This window comes from Uloborus diversus, chromosome 7 (genome assembly GCF_026930045.1).
Source record: "Uloborus diversus isolate 005 chromosome 7, Udiv.v.3.1, whole genome shotgun sequence".
In the NCBI taxonomy this organism is placed as follows: domain Eukaryota; kingdom Metazoa; phylum Arthropoda; class Arachnida; order Araneae; family Uloboridae; genus Uloborus; species Uloborus diversus.
In genome coordinates, this window is record NC_072737.1 from 1,750,412 (window position 1) to 1,772,557 (window position 22,146).

Below are 22,146 nucleotides of genomic sequence, written 5' to 3' on the forward strand. Positions count from 1 at the left end.
AAATACGCATCATTGCATTTATTTTTTTATTAATTAATTAACTCTTAGTATAAAGCTGAAGAGTTTGTTTGGTTGAACGCGCTAACCTCAGGGACCATAGGTTCAAACTGAGAGATTCCTTCTGTGTTGGCTAGTCCACTTTATGAGGAAGGCTATAGGCTATAATAACATCGCGGTTTGACTAATAGGAGCGGAGCAGCAATAAGAAATGTAATGAAAACGGGAAAATTTTAATCTTTGTATAAAGTGCTTGGAAAGCCGAATATACGTATATTTTTGAGGTAGACCGTGCAACGCCGGGCAATGCAACTAGTAAATATATATTCTGCATTCGGGGGAAAAAAAAAGAACCAAGTGCACATGTTAACCAATATTTTTTATGTATCCATGAGAACCTGATCAAAATATTAGCTATACATTCAAAAAAAAAAAAAAAAAAAAAAAAAATAATTTGAATTTTGACATCTTGAATTCAAATTATGTTTTTCGCAATCACGAGTGTGTGTATGTAGGCTTGTGTGTTTGTGTGCGGGGTATGTGTGTTTGTGTGTAGGGGGTATGTGTATGTGTGTGTAGGCATGTGTGTTTGTGTCTGTGTGCTGGCATAAGTGTGTGGATTGTTGTGTGTATGAATGTGTATGTGTGTGTAATTATATGTGTTTATGTCTGTGTGCAGGCATGAATGTGTGGGTAGTTGTGTGTATTTGTATGTTTTTGTTGGTGTCTGTGTATGTGTAGGTGTTTGTATGTACGCGTGTATGTGTTTGTGTGTGTGTATCTGTGGGTAGTCGTGTGTATGTGTATGTTTTTGTAGGTGTCTGTGTATGTGTAGGTGTTTGTATGTATGCGTGTGTGTATGTGTTTGTGTGTGTGTATCTGTGTGTAGGTGTATGTGTGCGTATGTGTTTGTGAGTGTGTGTGTATGTGCGTGTGTGTGTCTAGTTGTGTGTGTATGCGCGTGTGTGTAGGACATGGATGCAACTTGGAGACGGCTTTCGCTATAGGAGCAGCATCGTGAGGAGCCGGTCGACGGTGATGGTGCGGAGGGTGGCGGTGGGAAAATAAAATCAAAGGAACACCAAAAACAGTCAAATAAAAGCAATAAGCAATCGTAATTGCTCAAAAAAAAAAAAAAAAAAAAAAATCAATTTTCGTTTAACAGTAATTAATAAACACCAAAATAAAAAATAAATAAACCTCTCTTTTTCTCGTACTGGCTTGGCATTAAATGATTAAACTTAAAAATGTATCCAATCGCGATAGAGGGACAAATAGAGGGATAATTGAGGCAGGAGCACCTGCCCGGGGTCGGCCTCGGTATGGGACGGGGGGTTCCTGGCGGGAAATTAATGAAAGGCGTTAAAAAGGAATGACCCCCGCTTAACCCCGGACGAGCTTTTGATGATTTCATTGAATAGAGGTGATGCAACCTCAGTGGTTATTAACTCTCACTGAGGAATTTTTCGGCCAGACGCCCTTTTTCCTCCATTATTTAGGAACCCTCGTCGTAAACACCGCATTCGAGCTGGACTGAGCATTTTGTTGTTCGTGTCATAACTTAATCTGTGCAGTGATTAATTGTGAAATCAACGGTATTAAATTGCAGAAACGTTCACTGAATACACCTGTTTCGGGGTCGCAAGGAAGGAAAAACTTCAGACCTTTGAGTTCTCTGCGACTCCGTGTCGTGAACTCGAAACCTTTCCTGCACTGGAAAAGGAGTTCCTTGTGACCCCGAAATACGAGTACGCAGCCTGTTGTTATGTTGCTATTTTTGAAGTTTTAGCGTTTTCATCGCGCCAAACGAGCGCAAACCAAACCAAAGCCGTTGCTAATGTAAATATTTTATACTAGAACCCCGATGTACCGCGCCTCGGTATAGCACGAAACTGCTTACGCAGTAGGTGTCGACATATTCGCTGATGCTTTAGGAGTATTTTAGATCATGTTTTCTAAAATTCGCTAAGTCAATTCCGTGTCCAAACTTTCTTCTGTTGCAAGAAAATGCTCGAGTCTATCTAGGCCACAATTGCGTAATTACGGCGGGTTTGTGTTTAATTTAAATGCTGCTTCTAAAATACGATGCAATAAAGTCTATAGCTCATTTTCCCACCTATTCTAGATGCAAAAAACGTGACGTTAGATTTTACCATGCTGAGGATCCGCTGAGAGTTCTACTATTAGTCTATGCTGTGTAGTAACCTTCATTCGATAAGAAAATAGTTTCGTTATAATGAGAATCAAGCGTGGATACAAAATAGAGTCACTGGGGAGCGATTGCACCTCCCTTAAAGGAACTCTACACTGGCAATGTTTCGGAATTGAAGACCTAAAAACGTTATTATTGTAAGCCATCTTTGATGCCGTCAGGAGAAGAAAGAGACCCTGAGAAAATTTGAATTTGAAGAAAGAAGCGATTTTAGGCGATATTTTGTAACGTCAGAGGAGGAGAGGTTAAGAGGCACTAGCATTTTGCTCAAAATTTACGGTGTAGCAGTAATCCATCTCAGATAATGTGAAGGATAGGGATGGGCTTCAGAGTGTTCCTCCGGTAGTTTTTCGAAACTGAAGTTTCAAAAAACGCAATTTTAGACGATCTTCAATGATGTTACGTGCCCGTAAGCATTTCCTCGGCATTATGATGAAACGGAAGCTCTGAAAACGTAATTTTGGAACACCTTTAGCAACGAAAAAAGAAAGGAATTAGTTTGGGAAATCCCCCTGTCTTCCTGTCCTTTGCTAACTCACTATTTTTAGTTGCTTCAAATGAAAATTCAGGCGGTCCACCTCTTAATGATGAGTAAATTAGATTAGTAAGAGGTAAGTAAAAATAATAATAATCGTCCCTGTCCTAAAAACATTTCTAATGCAGTTCTTGATGAGAACGAAAAATATATCTCCAAATCCGATGTAACGAGGTTCTACCGTGTTTGTAAAAAAGGGTGCTCGCTAAATGTGCCAAAATATACCTATTTGAGTCAAGGTGTTCCCGATGTACAAGTTACGTAAACATGATCCCTGTTTTCTTCGAATTAAATATGAAGATTGAGAAATTTTTCAGGTTACCAGTGGCTAGTAGAAGAACATTTATCATTCACTACGTTTTTTTCTAGACGCCGCATTTTTCGTACACCAAAAAAATGTAGTTGAAAAAAAAATTACTTTTCAAGTGCAATTAAAACATAAAAATTATCAGTTTAAAGGTTAGCAAACTAATTAGAAGCATGTTGTTAATTGTATAACTAAGTATCAATTACGCAAGACAAGAAAGATTTTCTTCTTCAAGATAATTTTTGTCTGGCAACTTAAAATTGTTGATGGCACAATTGGGGTTCGGGATAGCTCGACCTGTGGTCAAATGATGCTAATATTTTAAAGTCATCTCTTTTTTATATAGTCGCCACAGGTGGCGAGTGGCGACCGCTCATCTCGATCTTTTCCTCGCACGTTTTTTTTGTATCTTCGGCCAGGGTTGCGGAGTCGGAGGGAAAATGACCGATTCCGACTTCGACTCCGGAAATTTTAGAACCTTTGACTCCGAATCCAGTGCCTCAAAATAAGTCCGACTCCGACTCCGGAAGCACTGGCAAAGTGTTGGACTTTGAGGGAAAATAACCAACTTCGACTCTTGAGAAACTTTAAAACTTCGACTCCCGACTCCGACTCCTTTACCCCAAAATCAGTCCTACTCCGACCCCTTTACCCCAAAATCAATCCGACTCCGACCCCTTTACCCCAAAATCAATCCGACTCCGACCCCTTTACCCCAAAATCAGTCCGACTCCGACCCCTTTACCCCAAAATCAGTCTGACTCCAACTCCTTTACCCCAAAATCAGTCCGACTCCAACCCCTTTTCCCCAAAATCAGTCCGACTCAGTCACCTTTACCCCAAAATCAGTCCGACTCCGACTCCTTTACCTCAAAATAAATCCAACTCTGACTCCGGTAGCACTGTCAAAGATGGGGGAAATTACCAACTCTGACTCCGACTCTTGTGATTCTGAACCTTCGTCTCTCGATTCCGACTCCTTTACCCTAAAATCAATCCGACCCTAAATCAGTCCGACTCCGACTGACTCTTTTAACCCAAACTCATTCGACTCCGACTCTATTACCCCAAACTGCTCCGAATCTGACTCCTTTACCCCAACACCAGTCCCACTCAGACTCCTTTACCCCAAAACCAATCCGACTCCAACTTTTTAACCCCAAAATCAGTCCGACTCCGACTGACTCTTTTAACCCAAACTCATTCGACTCCGACTCCTTTACCCCAAAACCAGTCCCATTCAGACTCATTTACCCCAAAACCAGTCTCATTCAGACTCCTTTACCCCAAAACCAGTCCCATTCAGACTCCTTTACCCCAAAACCAATCCTTTTTAACCCCAAAATCAGTCCGACTCCGACTGACTCCTTTACCCCAAAACCAGTCCCATTCAGACTCGTTTACCCCAAAACCAATCCTTTTTAACCCCAAAATCAGTCCGACTCCAACTGACTCTGTTAACCCAAACTCATTCGACTCCGACTCTTTTACCCCAAAACCAGTCCCACTCAGACTCCTTCACCCCAAAACCAGTCCCACTCAGACTCCTTCACCCCAAAACCAGTCCCACTCAGACTCCTTTACCCCAAAACCAGTCCCACTCAGACTCCTTTACCCCAAAACCAGTCCCACTCAGACTCCTTTACCCCAAAACCAGTCCCACTCAGACTCCTTTACCCCAAAACCAGCCCCACTCAGACTCCTTTACCCTTAAACCAGTCAGACTCCAACTTTTTAACCCCAAAATCAGTCCGACTCCGACTCCGCAGCCCTGCATACGACCTCCCCGACCCCAGCACTCATCTCGGGTCATCCGCATGAATGTCGTCAGAACCGATGTTTTCCTCCCCGACATTATTCTCCTAATTAAAACGGCAAAAGGGATTCCCCCTCGACTTAGGAAAACGGGAGATCTCCAAATCAGCTTAATAAGCGCCGTCAAGAGACTTCCTTCCGGTAATGAGCGACTCGTTATTCAGTTTCTTCACATTTTTGCATTTCATTTCCACCAGCTTTCTTCTCTTTTTTTTTTATTCAGTTAAAGAAAAATTTTTTTTTTCTCTCTACTTCTGAGCTTGTTCTGCAAAAAAAAAAGGATAAGCATCGGAAGGAGATCCCCCCCCCCCCCATCGAAACAGATGAGAATCAGAAATGACGGATCGGGACTCCCCCGAGCGAATCACTCCGGACAAAGCCTTTCGAAATAAATGAAGCATCGATAAAAATTCATGTTTTTTCAAAGTTTTTAAACTGTTACGAGTTCCGTCCGCTTTTTTTTTCTTTATCTGGCGCGTTTTCACCCTCCAATTAGAAATGAAAATACGATTTTAATCAGTGGCTGAGCGGGAAATGTTTCGTCGGAAGAAAGGGAGGGAGGGGGGCACTTATTTTTGCACTCATTCAGGCGGATAGATAGACTAAGATGAATAGATATAAATGGACAGAAAAACTGAGTTATAGTGACATAGATTTAAAGATTATAGATTGTTGCTAGTTAGATAGATACGATATATTAATGGCGAGGTGTAAGAGGATATAAATAGACAGAAAAATAGAAATAGATACAAAGATAGAAAATAGCTTGTTAGATAGGTATTTAACCCACATTAGGATTATGTAAAGGAAACTAAGACATTTTTTGCACATTAAAATGAACGCCCAAATTAAGGTTTTCTGGTTGTCTCCTTTAGAAGTATGAGGGTATGTTTACCGATCGCCCCCGCGTAAAATAGAACTCAGTGTTCGAGAAGGCGGGGCGAAGTGCCTTCTCGTGAAAAACGGACGAACCATCGTGTGTAGAGAATGTCATGTGGCAGACGAAATCTCAATTCATGTACTGTGTTGATATGACTACTACTCTGGGCAGAGATTTGAACATTTGGGATACTACTACGATAATTGATGAGTGGTGGAAGGAAAATTATAATCAATTTATTAAAACTTCATAATTTATAAGAAATATTTTCGAACTTGAGAATTAAAACTATATAACTAAGTAACTATATAACTTGAGACTAATATAGTTGAGACTACGTCTTTTCAATCTACTATCGTACAAAACCTTGACCCTACCCAAAAATGCGAGGTGAAGTTCCAAGCGCCCCTGAATATATTTTTTCATAATTTTCTTTTTAGCCCATTGAATAAATTGTAGCTTTTGAATAGCATTTATAAAATTAGATAAACAAAAACAAATTTAAAAAAGGGGGGGGGGGGGAGCACAGGCATAAATAGTTCGGAAACCACAGTTCTAATGATTCGAAATGGCCGCCTCTTTTCTTGTTCGACCCATGCTTCCAAAACCACTTTGTAACCACAAACGATCGCTTTTCCAATTAAAACGCCCCTTGCCCATCAAGACAACTCCATCTAGAGTTGTTTCAAAAACAAAGAGTAACAGCGCGGCCCGGGGCGCACTTTTTATGCACAGGACCTCATCATTGGGGGGGGGGGGGGCTGTCTCCTCTTTTTTACGACGCAGGGGCTCAGCACTTAACATCAGCTGTTGCTCGCCTACTCTCTGCTTTCGGGGATGATATATTTCCATATTTAGATTTCCCCGGAATGCAGGATCTGTCCGCGGGGGAGTTTTATTGAGAGTGCGGTTTTTGAAGACGGGGGGGGGGGGTTAAGGGATCTTGAATGATTCAAACTGGCGACCGAATGAATTTTGGATGTCGGGTGTCTAAACAGCGCGACTTTGTTCCGTCTGCTACATATCTTCGGAATTTAAAGTATCTTTTTGTTCTTTGGAAAAGTAAATTTGTTCATTGTTTTTTTCTTTTTAAAAATGACTGTCAGTTTTATAATTATAAATCAACATACATATATAATAGCCGATGACTGAGTAATCAGTGAGTTTCAACATTGAAACTAGCGCCACGGCATGATTCGCAACTCCAGAGCTCGAATACGCTACCTTGCGTTGATAAACAATACTAAAGAAAAAGGTAAAACATTCCATTCCACGTGTTTTCTTTGGGGTAAATTACTGGTTTCAGACAGTTTGTGGTGTAATGTAATTTCAGAAGAATAAAAAAGAAAGCTTCCCACAAACACGATGAAAAAATACTGCCATTCACTAAGCGTCAAAGCAAGTTATAAGTTACGGCATTTGTTTGTTTTACCTTTTTCATCCGCCATTATACAGTGGCTGCAGCGCCCTCTGTAGTTTATTGGAGTTGCGAATAGTTTGATAATATGTTTTGGTAATGTTTAACATGCAGGGAAAGGCTTTATTGTGACAAGGCTGAACTCGATCCGGTAATTTAACTGTTTTACGGGTAAGACTTTCAGTTTAAGAAAACGAAGAAACCAAAAGAATGAACGCTATCTACTAGAGTTTAAGGTTAATCCACTGGTGTTAGGGTTAAAATTTCAACGATCAAAGTATCACCTAACAGTCAATTGCTTTGTTCAAATGTAAAAACAATCTCAGCAAAAACATTCCTGTTGTAAAAATTTCCCCGCCAAGAAAACCTTTAACTCTTCCTCACAAAAAAGAAAGCCTTCATTTTAAACCAAAAAAACCTCAATTTTAAAAAGTCTTGACATTTAGTTTGCCCACCAAGTATCTGCCAAACTATCATCCTCCCTGTTCTCCTCTTTCACCACACCTACTTCCGCTAGATCCTCCTCCCTCCTTCAACTCCTCAGAAATATGGATAGATCCTTTAAATTATTTATCCTGCTTGGCGCGAAGTTTCTGCTCACCAAGTAACCACTTCACTTTGAAAAGCTTCCCGCCATACAGGATAAACAATTTAAAGGATCTACACCCATATTTCTGAGGATTTTTCCTTTATTGGACAGTCAAAGAAAGACTCAATTTTAACTGGGTTTTCCTATTATTTTGTCCTATTCCTGTATATTCAGAGCCAGATTAAAATATCAGGGAGTCCCAAGGCCAAATATTTTTTTGGGGCTCCCTATATTTGAACGTAACAATTTTAGCTATTGGATAATACAGTTTTATCCGTTGACTAAAACAATTTTTGCCCTTTTGGGGGGCCCTAAATAGTGGGGACATAGGCCTATTCAGTAATCAGGCCCTGTGGTATAACTTTGATATACCCCCCCCCCCCAAAAAAAAAAATTACGCGCCAAATCTGGCACTCCCTACGGATTTTTTAAGGTTGCTGTTTCTTATTTTGGTGTTGCCAATTTAGGTTTTTTCAGCTTTTAGGTTTTTGCTGTCACCAAATTCAGTATTTTCTTCTATTTTCTACCATTTTTTGAGTTTTTTTTAAAAAGTTTTGTGGCAACAATTTTTGGATTTCATATATGTTTTAGCGCCATTTCATTCATTCGCCATTTCTTTGTGAAGTGATCAAGCAGATTTCTGACTTGCTGTATTTTGCTGCAAATCTAGTTGTATTTTCCAATTATATATTTTTTCTATTAAAGTTTTTTATCTTTTAGCTTTCAATATGCCTACTGTATGTAGTGTTGTTGAAAAGTTTCAGGGAATTTTGAGTCGGAAAATTGGTAGTTGTTCTTCATTTTCGTCGGGTAGGCCGACAGTTGGAAGGCCAGTGTCATTTATTTGTATTTTTTATGTATTCGTTGTATTTTTTAGATATTCTTTTTTTTTTTGTATTTACTGATTCCGTATTTTTTATGTATTAATTATTTGTAATTAGCGAAAATCCATCTTGGCGAGAAAAAAAAGACGCCAAAAATTGGTATTTTGCTTGGCGAGAAAAAAAGTCGCCAAATTTCCGATTGGGGGGAGGGAAGTAGTTCCGGCCCTGTATACAATATTGATACCATGGATAGTTCGCAGTTGGGGAGTTCGTGTCCCAAGAAAAACAAGAAGTTCTGTCCAGAACTAGACGAGCCTCCTTTCCCGTACACCCATACTACTTTCTAGTACCTGATCAATATTCTCAAAAATAGCTAAAATCGAAAATGTTTTCAAACATATTTTTCAAATACTTTAATCTGATTTCTAGGAATAAAATGTTCCTCACTCATCCAAAAAAAAATTAGATGCGTAAAAAAAAAAAAAAAAAACCGAACAAATAAAATAGCAGCAACTTTTGAACAAGCTCATTAAAATAAATACATCATATCAAAAAAAAAAAAAAATCATTTCTTTTTCCCCTGTTGCCAAAAACAATTTTTTAAATGAATTAATTAATGCACTTACCAAAATAAATAAAAACAATAAAATGTCAACTTAAAGAAATAATTTTCATTGTCAAAAAAAAAAAAAAAAATCGTCTGCGCATAACTTCATGCAGAAACATAAATGACTTCGAGTTTATTCGCCGAAAACTGAATACCTAAATTAAAACTTAAGTGTAAAAATAAAAACAAGTCAAATCAACAATAATTATTTCACAGTCAAAACCATAGCTGCGGAGTCGGAGTCAATCTCATTTTGGGGTAAAGGAGTCGGAGCCGATTATCTAAGAATCGGAGTCAGTCATTTGTCCTCCGTGTATAAATTTTTGCGAAAGCTACGAAGTCAGAGTGGAAGTAAGGGAGTCGGAGTCTAATTAATTGTCGGGCACAGGAGTCGGAGTTAAGTGCCCCTAAATTTTCGGAGTCGAAGTCTAGATTTTGGCGTCAAGAGCTATTTCCAACAAAATTTGTTTGAAGTAAATCCGCTTTCAAGTACGGAATCTACATTGACTTTCAGTTTCCCCGTAGGCGCTAATGTTAAGGGATTTGAACTGTTCAAAATTGAACGGAAAATTGTTCAAATCAAAAAGATATTTTATATACAAGTTTTTCATCAAAAGATTTTTCCTACAAAGTTTCTTTGAAGCAAATTCGCCTCACAGTTCGCAATTGCCTTGAATTTCCCCGTAGGCGCTGTTAAGTTTTTTTTGAACTATTCAAAATTGAACAAAAAATAGTTCAAATCAAAAAGTGAAATATGGGAATGAGGTGTCCTCGCCGACTTTCGAAGAAAAAAAAGTTTGTTCGAATCGGACTATTCATTCAAAAGTTATTAGGGGGGGGGGGGCAGACAGACATTTTTCCCCATCTCAATACCCTACTTTCCAAGTTTTAATTTTTCGATATTTATTTAATTATTTTATTTATTTTTGACTTTTTTTTGTTTTTCGCGATACTTTTAAGATGCATTAAGCCTTCTTTCATGCTTTTTTCTCCTTTTTCTGACTTTTACCGGGAAAGTAGGCTAAAAAGGAATATTATATTACTTTGTTATATTAATGATATATGAATGCATCATAAAAATTTAGTACATAACTCTCTGGTTTTTTTTAATAAAAAATGAACAATATTACAATGATTAATTTGATTTTTGCATTGAAAATACCGTAGTTGAAAATATCAAAATGTCATGATATTTTCAAAATAAATATCGGAGTACAAATAAATATAAATTTTCAAAATAAATATCGGGGAGGTATGTGTATGTGTGTATGTGTGTGTAGGTGTATGTATGTGTGTGCAGGTGTATGTATGTGTGTGCAGGTGTATGTATGCGTGTAGGTAGTTGTGTGTATGTGTGTGTAGGTGTATGTATGTGTGTGCAGGTGTATGTATGTGTGTGCAGGTGTATGTATGCGTGTAGGTGTATGTATGTGTGTAGGTGTATGTATGTGTGTGCGTGTGTAGATGTATGTATGTGTGTGCGTGTGTAGGTGTACGTATGTGTGTGTGTAGGAGCTAATGTATGTATGCCTGTAAGTGTAGGATATTGACGCAACCTGGAGACGGTTTTCGCTAGAGGGAGCAGCATCGGGAGGGGCCGGCCGACGCGACGGGGGTGCTGCAGAGGGAGGCGGGGGAAAAATCAAAGGACATCAAAACAGTCAAGTGAGAACAATAAGCAATCGTGATTGCTCAAAAAACACGCTTTAGTAGCAAAATGAAATAAAAAGTTAAAAATAATCTTTGGATGACAAGTATATAAAGTAACTGACCAAGTATTTAATTTTACTGTATTAGAAAAAAAGCGTGGGGGGCTGCCTATTTACATTTTTGCATGGATAACAAGTGGAAGAAATTTAAGACAACTGATAAGAAGCCCCCCACGCTTTTTTCTATTACAGTAAAATTAAGTGTTTCGTCAATTACTTTATATAATGGTCATTCAAAGATTATTTTCTTACTTTTTAGTTCATTTTGCTACTAAAGCGGTTTTTTTTTTAGTTTTTCAAACTATTATTTACTTTTATATCTTTATTATTTACTTTTATTATAAAATATGATTATATATTTTATAATATACGCATTTCGAATCGGGTCATTCTTTTTGAAACACCCTGCACAACGAGATTATTAATGAACTGCTGGAAGATTTACACACGACGCGACCTTACCATTAAATCCTCGTTAGATTTCTTTAAATTCCAAATCACAGCCCTTCCACACACATCCATTTTCCCCAAATACATGACGAGCGACGATAATTCACCCAACTCGTCGTTCTTCATCGTCAAGGTCAGGGTGCCCACTGAAGGAAAGGGCGCGAAGTCGGACGTCAGAGAGCAAGATGGTAGTTTCTTCGTCATTCCGCTTAAAAAGGTTGTGATGTGGAAAATCGCGGCAAATCAGAGATTCGTCGCCTTCTTTTCCAATATTTAATCTCTGCGGGGGAAATAAATTGTTTCTTTCCTCTCCCGGAGGCAGAAATGTGACGCCAATCAGGCGATCGATCGCCAAGGGGAATCGAACGAAACAAAGCGCCGGCGGAGATGAAGAGATCATTGTTTTAAATCTAGCGTGAACAGGACTCTCCGGATATGAAGATAAAGTGTCGACAGTTGTCTCTCCCAGGGGTGGGTGGGGCACGCTTTAGGAGGGCCCGTTGTTCTCGAGAGGTCCCCACTTGGCCGCCACCTTTGGACTGCACGTCTTCTGTTGGATCCAGTCCAGACGTTACACGTTCGTTTAGACCCTTCAGACCTGGTGTCCGGTATACCGGACATACAGTTAGGGAAGTTTTCGATTTTTCAATTTTATTTTTATATGATAGAGTAACATGTATGAACATCATAGGTGAAAAAATATTTGCGATACGATAAGTAGTTTTTTTTTTAAATTAATTTTTAAAGTTCAAGCGCTTGTGACGTCAAATGGCATAGGAAGTGACGTCATCCCCTCTTCCGATAGGGGAGAAGCGAAGGTCACGCATTCGACTTCGAAGACGAAACGTTTACCTCCTCGGCTTGCCTCCAAGGCTTACCTCCTCGCATTTAACTCCTCGCGTTTCTGGAACATGAAACCTCTCATCCTCTCGAAAATATTCGAATATCTCATTGGTGTTACTTGAGGAAGATTATTTAGATTGTGCTTTAACGAATCCGGCCTCCATAGTGTGTTCAAAAGGATTATTGAATTTCTAAAAAATAATTATATCAGCGCGCTCAAAATGTCCCTAGCGAAAACAAGGGATCTTCGGCGGAAGGCTGCCCATTCGCGCCCTGTGACGTAGGCTCGTGACGTTTCAGAAGCGCGCACTTTTGCGCGTGGATTTTTAAAAATTCATTAAAAATCAATCACGGTGCTTCAAAATTCGGCGATGGTGATTTTTTTAGTTTTGAGGGTCAATTAATATCCAATAGTCAAAATATGAACATTTAATAGGTTGCAACTTCCCTATTGAACATATAAAGGGGCAGTTAAAAAATAGAATAGTATCAAAACTTGAACGACTGTATTCATTTCAATTTGGCCACTAACCTATAAGTACAGGACTCGGCGTCCTCTTTTTTTTTTCCTTCTATCCGGTCCATTGCAGCCGGACCGAGCGGCGGAGTAAAAATCGACAATTATTTAAGGTTTTCAAAAAGTCCGACCGCCGGTCGAGCGTGGAAAATGATCGTCTGCGTGACAGTTACGGATGCGGTCACTTTACTTCATTCATGATGTATAAACGCGGGAGATCATTTCGATGTTCTTTCGGCTGCCCGCTCAAAATACCATTTCAACCATCAAAATATCACCAAACAGGCAATGGCTTCGTTCAAATGGAGAAGTCATTTTCACCCGTCATACCTTGACGGCCGATTTTCTAATCTATATATATAAAAATGAATGTTTGTCTGTATGTCATCCATGAACTCAAAAACTACCCGGCAGATTTGGCTGAAACTTTCACCGTTTGTTATTTTTGGTTGGGAATGTTTATAGACCAGTTCGAGAAAAATCCGTTCCTTTTTTATTAAAATTTAAGTCACAATCCATTGGAAAAGTACGAATAAAAAGAAATGAATTCGCGTGAAGGATCTCATTGCTAAGAAGTTAGCATTTTTCTTGAGTTTGAACAAATAAATTCTTTCTTTATTGTTTTATGGCTTTTCATGCAACGGAGGGATTTAAAACTTTTTCTATTTCATATTTTTAGCGATGGATTGATCTTGCAAACTGCGTGAGTACAAAATTTGAGTAGAGTCGCGGCTTCACTTGATACCTGAACCGATTATTATGAAAATTGCTATATATATGTATTTTTCCACGGAGAAGGGGCATAATATGCTCATTGATGCCACTCGCCACCAGGTGGCACTGCAGAGTAGCAACTTTTGCCCCGTTCAACCGATTGTCATGAAAATCAGTATAATGATGTATTTTTTTGTTGGCGTAGCAACGCGCGTTGGGTACAGCTAGTATATATATATATATATATATATATATATATATATATATATATATATATATATATATATATATATATATATATATATATATATATATATATATTTACAAGAATTGCTCGTTTAAAGATATGAGATATATTGTTCCACCCTTTTTAACGAAACCGAAAGTTTCGTAGCAACGATAACTGCGTAAAAATGATAATAATGATGATAAAAGAAATAATAATAATAATTCTAAGATTTCTGAAAAATTATTAATGTTTAAAAAAGTTCTCCGTTTTAATTTTACTCCGAATACATTAAAATGTAGAAAATAGTTTGGAACTAAACTTGCGACTTAAATGTAGCGAGTATAATTAAGGCAGTGACGCATAACCGATTGAACAATTCCCCGTTTCAATGTAAAAAGAGGTTTCCCATTGTACCAGAGAAAGCGGTTTTTACCCAGCATCCTTAGCGGCTAGTAGACGAACTTGTTTCGCGTCATGCATTCCGGGTAAAAACACCGCTCTCACCCCAGAAGCTAGCAGGAGTAGAAAGATTCCACATAAAACCCGCTAATAACCGGAATGCGGTGAAAAGCATGTTTTTTCCGGGGTCGAAAGCGTCCATGGAAACGGCCCTAGCCTGTCCGACAATCTACGGACGATAATCTCAGTGTCATTCATTCAATGATGTTAATATGTTTACAATCTAAACTGTAAGCATTCAAAACTCTTTTGCGCCGACAAGCACAGCTTTGAACTAGTAGGGTTCATGTAGCACCATTGCATATTTTTTTGTTGTTTGACTTGAAAAGAAATAGCAGACGATCCAGTTGTAAATTCTGCTTTTGCATAAAACAAAAAAATGCCCAAACATAAATCCTAACATAACAGAAATTTTAGATTGATAAGTTAGTTGTAATTAATTTAAGTTATTAGAACATTTGAACCGAAATACTGTAAAACCTGTATTTAACAGTTTTTTGCAGCATGAAAAAATTTAATTTGAAGGTAAATTAATAAATAAATCAAATTAAACTTACTTGCTTTTCAATTAACTCAATGATATGATACGTAAATTATAGTATAATAATTTTTCAGCATAAAGAAATCTTACGTTTGTAAAAAAAAAGAAAAACGTCAATAACTACAGCATTTGACAACAATATCCATGTTTGAAAGGTTTCTGACTGTTTTATATTAGTTTTTGATGCAAGATATCAAAAGCGATTTTTTTTTTTTTGGCGTCAATAACCAAACCCTGATTGGATTACCTCGAAATGTGAGGAATGATTTGCTCGCTTAAAAAATTCTACGAAACAATAACAACTCTTTCTGCTGCCAAAATATTGTCACAAAAAGTCATAACATCAAATATAAGCAGACGATAAAAAAAAAATATTAAAAAAAAAATAATTTGAATTTTGACATCTTGAATTCAAATTATGTTTTTCGCAATCACGAGTGTGTGTATGTAGGAGTGTGTGTTTGTGTGTGTGGGGTATTTGTGTTTGTGTGTGTGGGGTATTTGTGTTTTATGTGTATGTGTGTGTAGGCATGTGTGTTCGTGTCTGAGTGCTGGCATAAGTGTGTGGGTAGTTGTGTGTGTGAATGTGTGTGTGGCGGGGGGGGGGGGGGTATGTGCATGTGTGTGTGTGGGCATATGTGTTTGTGTGCAGGCACGAATGTGTGGGTAGTTGTGTGTGTATGTGTGTGTGTATGTGTAGGTTTCTGTATGTATGCGTGTGTGTATGTGTTTGTGTATGTGTGTGTATGTGTGTGTGTAGGTGTATGTGTGTGTATGGGCATATGTGTTTGTGTGCAGGCACGAATGTGTGGGTAGTTGTGTATGTGTGTGGTTATGTTTTTGTGTGTGTGTGTGTATGTGTAGGTTTCTGTATGTATGCGTTTGTGTATGTGTTTGTGTATGTGTGTGTAGGTACATGTGTGTAGGTGTATGTGTGTGTATGTGTATATGTGTGTGCGTGCGTGTGTGTTTGTAGTTGTGTATGTATGCGCGTGTGTGTAGGACGTGGATGCAACCCGGAGACGGCTTTCGCTGTGGGAGCAGCATCGTGAGGAGCCGGTCGACGGTAATGCTGCGGAGGGTGGCGGTGGCAAAAATCAAAAGACGCCAAAAACAGTCAAGTGAGAGCAATAAGCAATCGTGATTTCTCAAAAAAATATGACAGTTAATAAATTTTATTCTTTTCCCTCTCACAAGATTTAATTTTTATTTTGTAACAATATTGTTTTTTAATAACAGACGATATTTTTCACAAGTATCACCCTCGCGTTTCGAAAGTCATGCGTTTACTTTCTGACTTTCCTCAGACGTGTTTTTGAGGAAAAAACTCCCGGATCGAATTTCGGGCTGCTTAGCTAAAAAAAAAAAAAAAAAAAAAAAGTGGTTCGCGTGCGACTCATTAAGCGTATTCATCGGCACACCCGAATGCAAACGAGGGAAGAGTGTCAGCCTGTCAGGACGTGTGGAAATGGATGGTGGGAACGCGTGCAGCCGACATTCTTCCTTGCGAGAAGGCACCCAAGTTCTGAGGAATGTTCTTTTGCAGGAGTTTTTCGAATCACATTTATTTGACATGTTGCTTGTTTTGGATTCCAGTGAAGTCTAAGAGTTCATCCATTCCAGAGTTGATAATTTTAAAAAAAAATTAAAACTGAGCGTATGTATCTATCTACGTAAGGTAGGTATTAAGGTCGGTCGGCTAATAAGGCCTAAACAGCGAAAATATAATTTAAAATGTTCGTTTCCACTCAAGGACGCACCCGTAGATTGCTAACACTCATAGATGACACTTCATATTGGTCACGACGTGTTGCGATCAGTGCGACGCGATTCGTTTGCGCGGTGCGGTTATGCAACACGAATTAACTAGTATGTTGTGGCCATCACGAAACTTTCTTCTATATTTTTCTTTTTTTTTTTTTCTGATTCCTCCCCATGCTTGACGAGGAAGCAATATTCCCAACAAAAACAAAATGACACATGCAAAAACTTGACGACCATCCCAATGTCTGAATTATTGCAAAAGCAAAGCAAAGAGCGAAAATTGAAAGTCATTTTAAAAGCCTTGCTTGAATTAATTACAAATATTTTATTTGTTAACAAACATAAGATGGCAACAGTTAAAAATTTTAAATCATTGAGATAATGTTTCCGATCATTTCCATACAATTAAAATCACGAGAAATACGCAGACGACAATCTATTACGATTTATCTTTCCTATTGTTGCATTAATAAAGCTATTTTTATTCGCAAAAAAAAAAAAAAAAAAAAAATCAACACCTCTTGGAGCGATCGGCGTCAAAATTGAACCAAAGCCTGTTTACATATGGATTCACATATATTCCAAATTTCAACCAGAACGTAGCATTACTTCTTGAGATAGGGCACTCACAATGGAAAAAAAGAACGGGTGATTGCGCTACCCCCTTTTTAGCTGTTGACACCAAAATAAAATCAGTTCTTATACCCACTAAGGGCTACTTGCCGATAAATTTTTCTTTCATTCCGTTCATTATTTCTTGAGATACAGCAGTCACAATTGACGACAAAAAACGTTCTATAGCTCAACCCCCGTTTGAGTTATTGACACCAAAATTGAATCAGCACCTGTTCCTGTTAATACCAACATATGGACCAAATTTTGTTTGATTCCGCCAGTTACTTCCTGAGGAATAGCAAGCACGCGTAACTCGAAAAACGTCCCATTGCTCCACCCCCCCTTGGATGAATTCGCGCCAAAAACTAATGGGCATAAGTTCACATAGGGGCACATATGTGTACTAAATTTCGTTCAATTTCATGCGGTAGTTTTTGTTGTAGAGCGGCCACAAAAAACTGGTCACACACAGACGTGACACACACACACACACACACACACACACACACACACATACACACACACACACAGACAGACAGACATTTTCCAAAAATGGTCGAAATGGACTCAGCACACCTCAAAACGTTCGAATCCGTCAAAATTCGAAATTCGAAAATTTGCACGAATCCAATACTTTCTTCTATATATTAGATATAGAAGAAAGTAATAACTAGTATGTTGTGTGCATCACGTGACTTCCTTTCACTCCAATTTAATGTTATTTCCCCATTATTGGCAATTTTAGGGTGATTCAGTTACTTACTCTCTAAATATCACCAACAGTGGCCAAATTGGAACCAAATTTAAAAAAAAAAAATCGCAAAATTTGTCGTCGTTTGTTGGCGATAAAACTTGGCGACCAAAAGACTGGTGATATATCGCCAAGTGTCCGACAAATTATAACAGCACTTGAGTTTACATCGAAATTAACAATGATTTCCTTCCAAAAAGGGGCAAAAGACCCTCTTAAAAACATCCGAATGCAACCAAAAGGGAAGGTGCACAACGAGGCCCCACTAAGAGTCTACGTACCAAGTTTCAACTTTCTAGGATATATCGTTTTTGAGTTATGCGAGATACATACACACATACGCACATACATACGTACATACGGACGTCACGAGAAAATTCGCTGTAATTAACTCGGGAATCATCATTATGGATATTTCGCGTGTCTATACGTTCTTAGGCACTTATTCACGTGTGGTCGGATCGAAAAAAAAAAAAAAAAAAAACTCAACATTCATTCGGGGGTAAGCAAAATAGAAATGAAGGCCAATTTTTTAATGAAAATTTTTTCGCGAATACAATACGTCCTCTTTTGTAAAAGGAAGTAAAAATCGTCCGACTGAAAGTTAAATAATTTTTTGTAATATTACACTTTTAGATATTGTTTTGCGCTCGAATTTTTTGTTGTCAATGCTTCAATCGATCTTTGATGCCTGAGCTGTTGTATAAACTAATTATTGTACTTTTGTGTACTTCTTTGTACACGATATCAGCGGCTAATAAGGCCTACCAAATGTGATCGTAGACCTTATTATACTCCTCCATGTTTTTTCAACAATGTTTGTCAATATATTATGGATGTTTATAGTTAGATAGAGTTAGTATATTTACATAGTAGTTAGTACAGTCGGACCTCTATATATCGAAGTAGCAAATGGCCGGAAAAAAATTCGATATATGGAAATTATCTTATTTTATCGTAAAAATCTCCTGAAACATTAAAATTAAAGCTAAGTTTTGTGTAAGAAAACCTATTTAAAATTTATACGAGCATCGGATTAAATGAAAATTAATAATTAAAAAATTAACAAATTACATTTTTGCGCTTTCATACATCTTCATTCTTTGGCAATTCAACTTGATCCGGAACTTAAGGTGGATTTTCGTTTTAAAAATGTGATCGAGAGAAAGGTAAAAAATTAATCTACTTAACTTGAATGATTTTTACTGAAGCTAAAAGACTAGGAATGATAATCAACAGACAAAAGGGATAACTTGAAACTGATTTTACAGTGCTACTGGTAATAAGATTTGAAATAAACTTGAGGGAATTTAAGAACTCCAGAACGAAACAACGACCTATCTACACACCCCTTAACCCCAGATTCCTTATGAGTTTCGTAGCAACCTTTAGTGAACATAATTTTCTCCTCTAACCTTCATTTTTCATAAGATTAACAGTCTAAAGTGGAAAAAAAAATCTACGAATGTCTCGAAAAAACTTTCGATATATAGAGATTTTTTCGATATATAGAAACAATTTTTCTATATAATGAACATAGAAATTTGCTGGGATTTCGATATATAGAAAATTTTGATATGTGGAAGTTCGATATATGGAGGTTCGACTGTATATTAGTGTTAGTATATTTACATACTAATTGGTTCAGTGTTATAGTAGTACCCCAAGCAGACCTTCTGAAAAGTTCTACCACACGGTTCACGGTTCTAGTTCGGACGATGAAAAAGACAATGTGCGGCTTGCTCCATTAAAAAGTACAGCATTTCAAGAGCTTATGCTGACACCAGAGACAATTACGAAAAAACGAGCTGATGTTTTTCATCACATGACTTCATTTTAAACCAATTTAATGTCATTTCCCTATTATCGCAATTTTAATGTGATTCTCTCTCTAACTCTTTAAATATCACCAACAATGGCCACATTGAAATTAGATTAATTTCTTTTTAATCGCCAAATTTGTTGCCAAGTTGGCGACAAAACTTGGCAACCAAAAGACTGGCGATATATCGCCAAGTGTCCGCCGAATTATAATACCACTTGAGTTTGCATCGAAATTAACAATGAATTCCCCCAAAAAAGGTGCAAAAGACCCCTTTAGAAACACCCGAATGCAACCAAAAAAGGTGGTGCACAACGAGACCCCACTAGGAGTCTCTATACTAAATTTAAACTTGCTAGGACATACCGTTATTGAGTTATGCGACATACATACACACATACATACGTACATACAGACGTCACGAGAAAACTCACTGTAATTAACTCGGGAAGCTTCAAAATGGATATTTCGGGCGTCTATACTTTCTTAGGTATATATGTAAGTGTGTTCTAGTTGAAAAAAAAAACTCAACATTCATTCGGGGGTGGGCAAAATGGAAATGAAGGCCGATTTTTGAGTGAACATTTTTTCGCGAATACAGTACTTCCTTTTTTGTAAAAGGAAGTAAATTAATGGTTTTTACTTGATCTCTCCGCTAATTATTATCGGAGGATTATGTAAAATAGCCAAACATAAGGACGGGAAAATGACGAATCTATCGATACCTGATGGTCAGTCCACTGCCGTTTGGGAGAACTAACTCGGACATAGATAGATACATACATACATACGCTCAAATTTTAATTAATTAAGATGCTCTTTCTCTTGCTATAATAAAGATTTTGTACAACTATTGTACGGTTTGGAGCGAAAATGTCAAAATTTTCGACTTTCTGGGGAAAATATATGTTATGCATATTTTAATTCTGAACAATTTGATACCTTATTTATTACCATACGCCAAAAACTTTTCAAGTTATTGTAAAAATGCGTAAACTTTCCCCATAGAGATTTATGTTAACAGCAGCTGTTACCTCTAGCAGCCTCTTTTTCTCAGGTGCCGGTTTCTTCGGTTTTCTCGTTTTGCGCGCATAATATCTCACAAAGTTTCATATATATTTCCGTAAAACTTTTCATACTTCTGGTTTATATTTATGACCTGAACCTAAATTTGTTTAATTTTTTTAAAAATTATTTATTTATTTTTTGAAATTTTACAAATCATAATCCAAAATTTCCAAAAATTTTTTGCAAAAATATATATATTTTTTAATATTACCTTTCATTTTTAGTTAAAATTTAGGTTCAGATCATAAATATATACCAGACAAACATGCATAAAAAGTTTTACGGAAATATATAAGAAACTTTCTGAGATATCATGCGCGCAAAACGAGAAAACCGAAGAAACCGGCACCTGAGAAAAAGAGGCTTAAACAGCTGCTGTTAACATAAATCTCTACGGGGAAAGTTTACGCATTTTTACGATAACTTGAAAAGTTTTTGGCGTATGGTAAAAAATAAGGTATCAAACTGTTCAAAATCAAATTATGCATAACATATAATTTTTCCAGAAAATCGAAAATATTGAAGGTTAAGGGTCCTTAGACCCCTTAAAGTTCACCCCGACAGCTGTGATTTAAACGTTGGCACACATCTGTACCCGTGCATCATGGATGGACGCAGAAAAAACGAATCGAGATAAATCAGGGGGCATTTTGAGTGGTCAGCAGAAAGGACATCGAAATGATCTCTCGCGTTTATACATCATGAATGAAGTAAAGTGACCGCATCCGTAACTGTCACGCAGACGATCATTTTCCACGCTCGGCCGGCGGTCGGACTTTTTGAAAACCTTAAATAATTGCCGATTTTTACTCCGCCGCTCTGTCCGGCTGCGATGGACCGGATAGAAGGAAAAAAAAAAAAAAAGAGGACGCCGAATCCTCTATATATAGCTTAGTGCTAAATTGAAATGAATACAGTCGTTCAGTTTAGTTTTGATTCACCCAATTCTTCTGTTTTTTAACTACCCCTCTATATTTTCAATAGTGTTATTGCAGTTATTGGCACACTAGAACCTATATTGAATCAAACATTTATAAGACCCAGATGGCCGACCGAAATTGAGATGAATTTCCCGAGTCAGATCTTATTACAGGGGTGATTGTGAGGTCATCAAAAAATACCTGAAAGTTTCAAAGCGAGACCGGGGGGGGGGGGGGGGGGGGGGGAATCTTTGACCCTTATTACTTAAGTGCACCTTTGCCATAGTATTAAATAGTTATGAGTCATAATATTGTGTGTACATGTGATTAAATTTTTAATGGATTACAAAGTTACTTTTGAGCTGGTGTTATACAAATTATCTTGACATTTATTTGTCCATCTTAAGGGATAGGTGTCCATCTTAAGGCTCTTGCAGGTATATTTGATGAGTATTATATAATTTAAAAAAATTGCGGAGGTAGGGAGATAAAAACATAACAAAAAAAAACATAATTCCGGTATTTTCGGACATAAAAATACCGGAAATACGTCCGAAAATA

General features: G+C 37.6%; 1 protein-coding gene across 1 annotated transcript in view; it reads right to left on the reverse strand.

Annotated features, from left to right (window-relative positions):
• Positions 1-11,546, reverse strand: part of LOC129226160 (ADAMTS-like protein 3) — a 116,476-nt gene extending 104,930 nt beyond the window's left edge. Inside the window, exon 1 of the mRNA XM_054860761.1 lies at positions 11,355-11,546. Within this exon, the coding sequence (XP_054716736.1) occupies positions 11,355-11,546 (192 nt within the window). The remainder of the gene's footprint in view (positions 1-11,354) is intronic.
• Between the last annotated feature and the right edge of the window lie 10,600 nt (positions 11,547-22,146).